At 39.1% G+C, this 9,758-nt stretch overlaps 1 protein-coding gene across 1 annotated transcript in view; it reads right to left on the bottom strand.

Moving 5' to 3' along the window:
- Positions 1 to 537: 537 nt before the first annotated feature.
- Positions 538 to 9,758, bottom strand: part of LOC101548987 (cytochrome P450 2C21-like) — a 30,455-nt gene continuing 21,234 nt past the window's right edge. Inside the window, exons 7-9 of the mRNA XM_012935795.2 lie at positions 6,428 to 6,615; positions 1,578 to 1,719; positions 538 to 873 (exon numbers count right to left, since the gene is read on the bottom strand). Of these exons, the coding sequence (XP_012791249.2) occupies positions 692 to 873; positions 1,578 to 1,719; positions 6,428 to 6,615 (512 nt within the window). The 3' untranslated portion in view covers positions 538 to 691. The remainder of the gene's footprint in view (positions 874 to 1,577; positions 1,720 to 6,427; positions 6,616 to 9,758) is intronic.

Here is a 9,758-nt window from a genome sequence, read left to right as displayed (position 1 = left end):
TCATAATTACATCTTTCCTCTGGCTGCATTGTATTCTACCATGTTAATACACCAATGCTTTGTTATTCATTCATCTGTTGCTGAACAAATTCGTCATTTATTTCTTTATCTTGGCTGATGTACTCAACATTCCAATAGACACAAGTGAGTATATGTTTTTTCACACGTTTTATGTGAAAAATTAAAAAATTAAAGTTTTTGTGTTGAGTTTTGGGTTGAGTTGTGTTTGATCGTGGAGGGATAGCACAGAGGTAGGGCATACGCCTTTCACTCGGCCTACCCGTGTTTGATTTCTCCGCCCCTCTCGGAGAGCCTGACAAGCTGCTGAGAGTATTGCACCCACATGGCAGAGACTGGCAAGCTACCCATGGCTTACTCGATATGCCAAAAACAGTAACAACAATTCTCACGATAGAGAGGTTACTGGTGCCCACTCGTGCAAATCGATGAGCAATGGGATGACAGTGACAGTGAATGTTTATAATGCTACCTAAATAATAACAAAATGGTAGCTTTACTAGATGTAGAGCAGATTTATTTCATGCAAGAAATTTGAACTGAATCTTGCGGAATGGGAAATTAAAAGAGACAGCGTTCAGGAATGTCATTTCTGCTGCAAAGGAGTAGGTGGGTAATGTCTCACACACAGGATAGAAGGCATTGCTCTGCAATCTGGCAGTCAATAATTTCTTCAGGCTGGAACAAAACATAGTTTATAGAAGGGAGGGACAGACCCCACTCCATTGAGAACTGGAGTGGTGTCAATGTCCTTTGGATCAACCAGAGGTTTCAAGGTAAAATGCTGTAATATAGTAGTCAGAAAAATAAACAGCTCCATACGGGCCAAACCCTCTCCAACACATGCTCTTTTTCCTGAAAATAAAACAAAGATGGTGTTATTTTAATAGTGTTTGAATAATCAGATAATTAGACAGGGATAAATTCAAAGGGTTATATATTACAAATATCATCATATTTATTTCCTCAGTTCCACCTTCACAGGCCACCAGTTAGTCAACCTCTGAATTCTCTTACATATTGAGGCATTCCTCTCTCTTTGCTAAAAGTCACTGGATTACAGAGACAGACTCCTCCTGTCTGTAGTAATCTAAAATGGTAACATCTCACTAGTGTTAGTTTCTGAGTACTTTTTTACAACTTGTTACTTCCCTTACTCCTGCAATGCCTCCAAAAATTAGTATCATCTTTAAACTCTCTTAATGACCATTCTGACTATGTTACCAGCTTCTGCCCAGAAATCTGGTTATGTTGAAGGAACATCTCAAATGGGCCTTTCTTTAATCTCAAACTGCTGTTCTCTATCCCTGCTGACCAGAAGACACAAGTCTTCTCTCTAGGCTCCTGCAGCAACTCCTGAAGAACATTGTCTTTCAGGTCTAATCTGTTGATGAGTCTTCCTCTTGGTATTCCTGAATATAGACCTAGGTGTGTTATATCTTGTGTCCTCGGTGAATTTTCGAATTGTCTAGCTAGCCAGGTCAGGAGAGAAAAATCTTTCTTGAGTTTTATTTCTAGAACAATTCCCTTAGTTATAGATAAAAATGAAGCTTGCTTGCCTGCTGAAAAGACCATGAAGTAGTTGCTCTTCTTAAAGTTGCCACATTGATCCAGGAAGTGGCCAGGATCAAATCTCTCTGGATTTGGAAACTCTTTGGCATCAAAAAGGACAGATGTCAGAGATGTAAATATGGTTGTGCCCTGATAGAAGGAGGAAAAAAGTGTGTTATAAAGTTCATTGACTTGGGCAGGGGAATTGGTAGGATAGAGGGGAAAAGGGGTGGAGCAGACAGTCAGTTGGTGGGCATTTGACTTGCATGCAGCTTACTCGGATTTGAACTCCAGCACTCTATATAATCTCTGAGCCTAGAAACTTAAGTAGGCCCTCAACACAGCCAGGTGTGATCCCCAAACCAAAATAAACAAGATATTAAATAAAAGAGAGGGTCATGGAGTTCAAAACAAGTCTCTCATCTGATCATTTTCTTTTATTGGTGAGAATGTTGAGACACAAGAAAAAGAGAATTTTTCCCCGAAATAGATCAGATTAATGAATAAGCCTAATAGGAATTAAACCATGTAACGCAAGTCCAAGACATTATTTATTTGACTGAAAGACCAATCTTATTAGCCTAACCTCAGCATTTGCTTGTGTGAAAATTTAGAAAGCTCTCTGCAGTGCAGTATTCTTTTGTTGTTTGTTTTTGGTTTGGGGTCACATCTGGCAATGCTAAGATTTCATTCCTGACTCTGCACTCTCAGGAATCACTCCTGGTGGGCTGTAGGATCATAAGGATTGCCAGAGACCAGTCCTGGTAGGGTACATGAGAGGGAAGCACCTTATCTGCTGTACTATCACTCTGTCCATTCAATGCATTTTTTTAAAAAGTGCTTTATTCTTGACAAGTAAATTGCACTGTAAGCTCAAGGTCCTGTCTTTGTAAAGTATAACATTTTCTTTTGGATCTATGTTATTAGGCCTTCTGCAAAAGTCTAGGAGTCACGTTCTTGAAAACCCTTTACTCTCATCAAAATCAGAAACTATTCACTGAATGTGTTTTCAACTTATTTGTTCTCACAGAAATGAAATAACATGTCTGACTTTGGTGGAACTTTCTCAAACTCAGAAATGTAAGTAAATGTAATGATTTGATGTTTGGTTTTCAGAATTAATGAACTATTTTCTTTCCATAAAGTTAAGTTCTGTGATTATCGGCAAGTGTATAACATTTCAGTGCCTCATTGTTAGTAATATATAAATAAATAAATCAGAAAAAAAATTTTAGTTTATTATAAACATAAAATGAGGTAATACAGTAAATTCCTTTATAAATGCCAAGCTTGAGTGATTACAACCAGAAAGTATATGGTCCTATCTTGCAGGAGAAGGGTCTTGTTACAAGTTCATTTTCATTGACAATGAGAGGTAAATAAAGTTACTACTTTTGTAAGCCAAGAAGAGAGTGATCAAAAATTTGCACCTAGAACTCATGAACAAACAGAAGAGTAAGAATCTACAAACATAATTAGATCATCTCAAAAGTCTTTAAAACTATTCTATGTAAATCCATCACTTGTATCACTTGTCATTCCGTTGATCTTTGATTTGCTCGAGCAGGAGCCAGTGACATCTACATACATCCCTGTCACATGCTAGTGTAGCCCATGTTATCTAATCACTACAGGAACACAAACAGCCTCAAACCGTTCACTCAGGGTTTTGACGTAAAGATCTGACCATCTCAAAGTGGGCAGCCACACAATCTATTGATGTCCTGAGAAATCCAGTCAGTAACATCTCTAGTCCACTTATCATCTCTGAATTGCATTACGTGTCCAGTCCATCTGATTTTTGAGGCCTTGGCAAACGAGATAGCATCCCTGATTCTTGATTGTCCATGAAGGCTGGAACTTCAAATTCCTTCTCTCACTTGAGTGAAACATAATACTCTAAGCATCATGATCATCATCATCATCATCATCCCATTGATCTGTTATTTCTTAAGCGGTCTCAGTAACATCTCCATTTGTCCATCCCTGAGATTTTAGAAGCCTCTCTCTATTCGTCCTTCCAAAGATGCCATACTGGAGGCTCTTTCAGGGTCAGGGGAATGAGACCCAACCTGTTACAGGTTTTGGCATATGAATACACCATGGGGAGCTTGTTAGGCTCTCCCATGTGGCAGGGAACTCCCAATAGTTTGCCAGGTTCTCCCAGAGGATAATAAGATATCACTTCTGGGAGCTTGCTTTTAAGTCTGTGGATGTTGGCCATTGACGGAATTACACGGCGCAGGGGGCAATTACTGGGTGTAATGGACTAGCTACTGGGAGATGGGAAATGAGGGTGGAGCAGGCCAAGTTCCAATTCGAGCAACCTTGGTGGTCTCAGCCCCAGGTCCCACACATCTGGGTTCCTCCGCCAGTTCCTTTATGCGTGAGGCTCGTCCAAACATGTGGAGAGGGGCTTTGAGCATGGCTGTGGCTAGGCTCTGGAGTTTTTTGGCCACCAGGAGCTCTGCTCGGGGTGGGGAGGGAAGCTGGATCCCATGCCTTCCGAGGAGGCCCCAGGGAAGACAGACAGGCGCGCGGTCAAGACTCACTGCCAAGAATAGCTCTTTCGATTCCTCTTTGGGATACCCAAATAGCTTTCTCATCCTGTTTTCCTAGGGCCCAAGTCTCTGAGGCATATGTTAGTGCAGGAAGAATGAAGTCAAAAGGATGTGCCCGGAGCCGGAGGTTCTTTGTTCTCTTAACCACTTCTTTGACACTCTTGAAGGTGTTCCACACTGCTCTCTTCCTCCTGCACAGTTCTGTCGCCAAGTTGTTCTTCATGTTGAATTCTTGACACATAGCTGCTGCATTCAGAGATGTTCGTTCCATTGAGAGCAAATGGAATGTCATGGACTAGTTTGTTTTTCATGAATATTATCTTGGTGAGATTCAGCTATAGTCTGACCTTTCCACACTCACGGTTGAAGTCGGCCAGCATTTGTGCTGCTTGGCTAATGTTTTGTGTTATTAGAATGATGTCATCAGCAAACCGTATGTGGTCCAGTTGCCAGCCATCTATCTTCAGTCCCATACCTTCCCATTCCAGTCATCGCATGACATTCTCGAAACACGGATGAGTTTCGGTGAAATGGTATCACCCTGCCAAACCCCTCTCTTTATGTCAATGATAACTTCCTTGTAGAATGGTGAGATCCTGGTGGTGAATCCATAATACAGCTCTCGGAGGATCTTGATTTACTAAGTTTGCATGCCCTGTTTGGCTAAGGCTTTGATGACTGCCTCAGTCTCAACAGAATCAAAGGCCTTCTTTAAATCGATAAACATTAGACAGAACAGTATCTTGAACTCTCGCAAAACTTCAATGAGCTTGGTCACTGTGTGGATATGATCGATCATGCTGAATCCTTTTCAGAACCCAGCTTGCTTGCATGGTTGTCCTTCATCTAGTGTTCTCCCAATTCTATTCAGGATGACTCGGGTGAATAACTTGTAGACGACGGACAACAGGCAGATTGGGCAACAGTTGCCCGTGTCATGGAAGTCTCCTTTCTTGTACAACAGAATGGTTCTGCTTTTTTTTGTTGGGACAAAACCTTGCATACAGACAGGTAGCCAGTGTGAAAAGCCAAGCCAGTATATTCACAAGTACGGCGGGAGATTCTTCAGGTGTTCGGGTCTGACCTTGTCTGGACCTAGTGCATAAATCCATGGCTGTTAGTTTTGTGTCACAGAGAGAGAAGAAAACTTCTCAAAAATCTACCATTGTATAATAATACAATGGAGAATTGAGAAAAGAAGACAGATACCAGAAAGAATGCAAATATCATGCACTGACATAGAAGTTGCAGTTCCCTCCCAGAGTGGTGAGAGCTTCCTTGACACTTCAGATTCTTTGTGGTGACTCCCCACAACCCAAATTTTTGGAGTAAGAAATAGTCTGTAGCCATAACCAAACTCTCAATTCCAAGTTAAAATGAACAAACAATAACATAAGATTCTTCTAAACTTAACAGAAAAACACCTACCAGCAATTTAACTGTGTATCTAACGAAAAGTGATAAATTTTAAAAAAAGATAAAATAATCCACATTCCTCATAGGGATCAATAAATAACAACATATAAAAAAAAACAAACTGCAGAAGACAATGACACAATTACTAAAATAATAGCCAATAGAAGTATATGTTATGGTATCTTGATTAGATTATCGCACAAGAATTTCAAATCAGGGGCCAGAATGATAGTATAGCTGCCTGGGGGCTTGCCTTGAGCACAGCCAGACTGGATTTGATCTCGGTCATCCCATATGGTCCCCCTCGCACCAACAGGAGTTATTCCTCCTGAGTGCAAAACCAGGATTAACCCCTGAGCATCACCAAGTGTGACTCAAAATGCCAAAACAAAAACAAAAACAAAAAAATTCAAATTATGTGATAGTCACAGTTTTAAAGGAGTATTTTGCAATAGCTCAGAATAAATAAGAAGTATTCATACAGTTGTTATAGTTATAAAACTTCTTTTGAAAGACATATCTAACAAATAATTACTACAAACTATGAAATACACACTGGAAAAGAGTCAAAAGCATGGAAGTTCTGAATTACAGAAAGCACTTGAAAAAGAAAGAGTTCCTGCGTTTTCCATTTATGTGACTTTATCTGAGGGCAGGTTTCAAAATATTCGTTGTCCTTACCCTGACTATAAGACAAAAAAAATCAATATTTTTGTTTTAAATCCAGTGCCGAAACAAAGGTTGAACACAAAAATAATAAATCTAAAGAAAGTAAGCTCCAAAGAAGAAGGGTGTATAGACTCAGGTAGATTATATTTGCACACTTAAATGGCTGGTATCCTAAGACTCCTAAGGAGAAGTATAGAGGAAAAACTGTTCACCTTCGGAATAAGATATTCTCTGAAATTAATGTTCTGAGTCACAGCATGAGGCAGGTTGTTGGGGACAATGTCGATATATCTCTGGATTTCATGTATCAAGGCCTCCATGTAGGGCATGTTGCTCCTGTCCTGCATTGAAGGACACCGGTGTCTGCCAATCACACGCTCAATCTCTTCCTTGGCTTTAGCTTGGCAAGAGAAAAATTGGAATTTATACAAAAGGGACAAGATTTCACTTTCTTTTTTTTTAAAATAAATTTATTTATTTTTAATTAATGAATCACCATGAGGGTACAGTTACGGATTTATACACATCTGTGCTTATGCTTCCCCCATACAAAGTTCGGGAACCCATCCCTTCACCAGTGCCCATATTCCACCACCAGTAAACTCAGCATCCCTCCCATCCTCCCCAATCCCATCTCCCCCCCACCCCACCCTGTCACTGTGGCAGGGCATTCCCTTCTGTTCTCTCCCTCTAATTAGCTATTGTGGTTTGCAATAAAGGTGTTGAGTGGCCACTGTGCTCAGTCTCTAGCCCTCATTCAGCCCGCAACTCCCTTCTCCCACATGGCCTTCGACTACATTATAGTTGGTGATCCCTTCTCTGAGTTGCCCTTTCCCCAGCCTCCTAGCCATGGAGTCAACCTCCTGGTAGTTGTTTCTACAATTCTTTGGTGTTAGTCTCCCACTCTGTTATTCTATATGTCATAGATGAGTGCAAGATTTCACTTTCTTGATCATGCTACATTTTGGTGGAAGATGAGAAGTGGAAAATTATTTTCACTTGCTCTAAGGTTTGGGTCTTTTTCATTTGTATATTACAAGTGAAAGATTATTAAAACTGAACATTTGTATTGTAAATCTTGGTACTTTGATAAAATGTTTTAAAAAATTAAATATAACACTGAATGTGGAGTGGGTCCTCGTTCTTTGCTACACCAAAGGAAGCTATTACTGTGATATTTACTTTAAAAAAATATGTTTGAGTTACCAAGAGATAAGCAGTTACAAAGTTGTCCATGATTGGGTTTCAATCTTACAATGTTCCAGCAAAATCCCTTCACCAGTGTACTTCCCACCACCAATGACCACAACATCCTTCCTTCCACTACCACTCCATCCTCAGTCTGCCTCTATAGCAGGCACTTTTCTTCTCTCTCTCTCTCTCTCTCTCTCTCTCTCTCTCTCTCTCTCTCTCTCTCTCTCTCTGAGTCTTGCTAATGGTTTGTCAATCTTGTTCATTTTCTTAATGAATCACCTCTTAGTTTCATTGGTCTTTCATATAGTGTTTTCGTCTTCCAGCTCTAATTTAATTTCTGCTCCATTTTATTATTACCTTCCTCCTAAATGGTCTAGATACTTTTGTGGAAATTTCCCAAGATCTTAAGCAGAGGATTCAAGTTCTTTATGTGGGCCCTTTCTTCCTTTCTGATAAATACCTGTAGAGCTATATACTTTCCTCTGAACACTGCTTTTGCTGTGTTCCACAAGCTCTGGTAGTCATGTCCTCATTCTCATTTGTTTCCAAGAACCTTTTGATTTTGTCTTTGATTTTCTCCAATCTACTGGTTGTTCAGCAGTGAGCTGTTTTAATTTCCAGGTATTTGATATGATTCTCTGCTTCCATGCATCACTAAATTTTATTTTCAGCGCATCATATTCTGAAAAGATAGTTGATATAATTTCAATATTCTTGATTTTATGAAAATATGTTTTGTGGTACAGCATGTGATATATCTTGGAGAATGTTTCATGTGCATTGGAGAAGAATGTGTATTTGACCTTTGTGGGCAAAAAAGTCCTATATATATCTACTAGCCGTCTCTCCTCCTTTTTTTCATTCAAAACCAGTATTTCCTAGTTTTTGTTTTAATTTTTCCAGTTTTGTTTTTACAGTTTTTTTTCACTTGTTTTTCCAGTTTTACTGTCGTTATTCTATCAAGAGGTGACCCAGCTGTGTTGAAGTCTCCAACTACTATTTTTTTACTACCAATGTCTTCCTTGAAGTCTATTAGCAGTTGTTTGAAGTATTTTACTAGTCCTTCATTGGGAACATAAATATTTAGGAGTGTAATTTCTTCCTGATATGTATATTCCTTAATCATTAATAAATTGCCTTTGCTGTCCCATCTAATCGTTTTCAGCCTGAAATCTATGTTGTCACATACTAATATGCCCACCACAGTCTTTTTGAAGTTGTTTGCTTGAAGAATTGTTTTCAAGTCTTTAATATTGAGTATGTGTTTGCTCTGACTATTCAGATATAATTCTTGTAGGCAACAGCTTATTGGATTCAGTTTTGTAATCCATTTTGCCACTCAATGCCTCTTAATTGGTGTATTTAGACCATTGACATTGAGAGAGTTTATTGTCATGGGGTTTTGTGCCATCTTATTGTAGAAAGTAGTTGTGTTTTTGTTGTTTGTCTTCTCTTAGAGTAGCCTCTTCAGTCCTTCTTTTGTGTTCGGGTTTGAGCGAAGTTTCTGAGCTTTTTATCCATGAAGCAGTGTATAATTCCTGCAAGTCTGCATGAGAATCTAGCCAGATAAAGTATTCTTGGTGAGGCATTCATTTAAGTTTTTTAACTATATCCAAGGAGGGTATCATCTGATAAGTCTGCTATAAATCTACAGGACACTCTTTTGTACATAATCTCTTTCTTTGATCTTGCAGTTTGCAGTATTGTTTCTCTATCTATGGTATTCATCGTTCTTATTATGGATATCTTAGAGATTTTCTTTTACTAGAGTTTCTTTTAGCTGGTACCCTTCAAGCTCCTTGGATCTGGATGCCTGCATTCTTCAGCTCTGCTAATTTTTCAGCAATGATGTCTTTAACTGTTGCTGCCTCATTGAGGAAGCCTCACTGTGCCTCTTGGGCTCTGATGATTCCTATGTTTTTTCTCTTGAACTCAGCCCATAGATGCCGACCTCTGAACTATTTTGAGGTCTTTTTCTGTCTTTTGTTGTTGCCTGGAAATGTACTGCAGCTCATCTTCAGGCTCACTGTCTTCAACTGCTGTTACTCTATGTTGAGGGCACACTGAGTTTTTTATTTCATCTACCAAATTTGTTTTATTATTGACATTTCTGCTTGTATTTCCTTGTTTCTGCTTTCACTTTTTCCTTTATCTTATTGGCTGTCCATTCTATTGTTTCTCTCTCATATCTTCCTATATTTTATTGGATGTTCATTCCATTGTTTCTTTTTACTCATCATTAAGAATTCAGAGATGAAATGTCCTCATCATTTCATCTCTGAATTCTTAATCAGAGATATTATGGATGTAGGTACTCCTTATTGAGGGCTCAGGGATATCTTCATCCAT

Source organism: Sorex araneus, chromosome 11 (assembly GCF_027595985.1).
Source record: "Sorex araneus isolate mSorAra2 chromosome 11, mSorAra2.pri, whole genome shotgun sequence".
Classification (NCBI taxonomy): Eukaryota; Metazoa; Chordata; class Mammalia; order Eulipotyphla; family Soricidae; genus Sorex; species Sorex araneus.
Note: the sequence above shows the minus strand (reverse complement) of the source record. Positions and strands in the feature narration are given on the sequence as shown.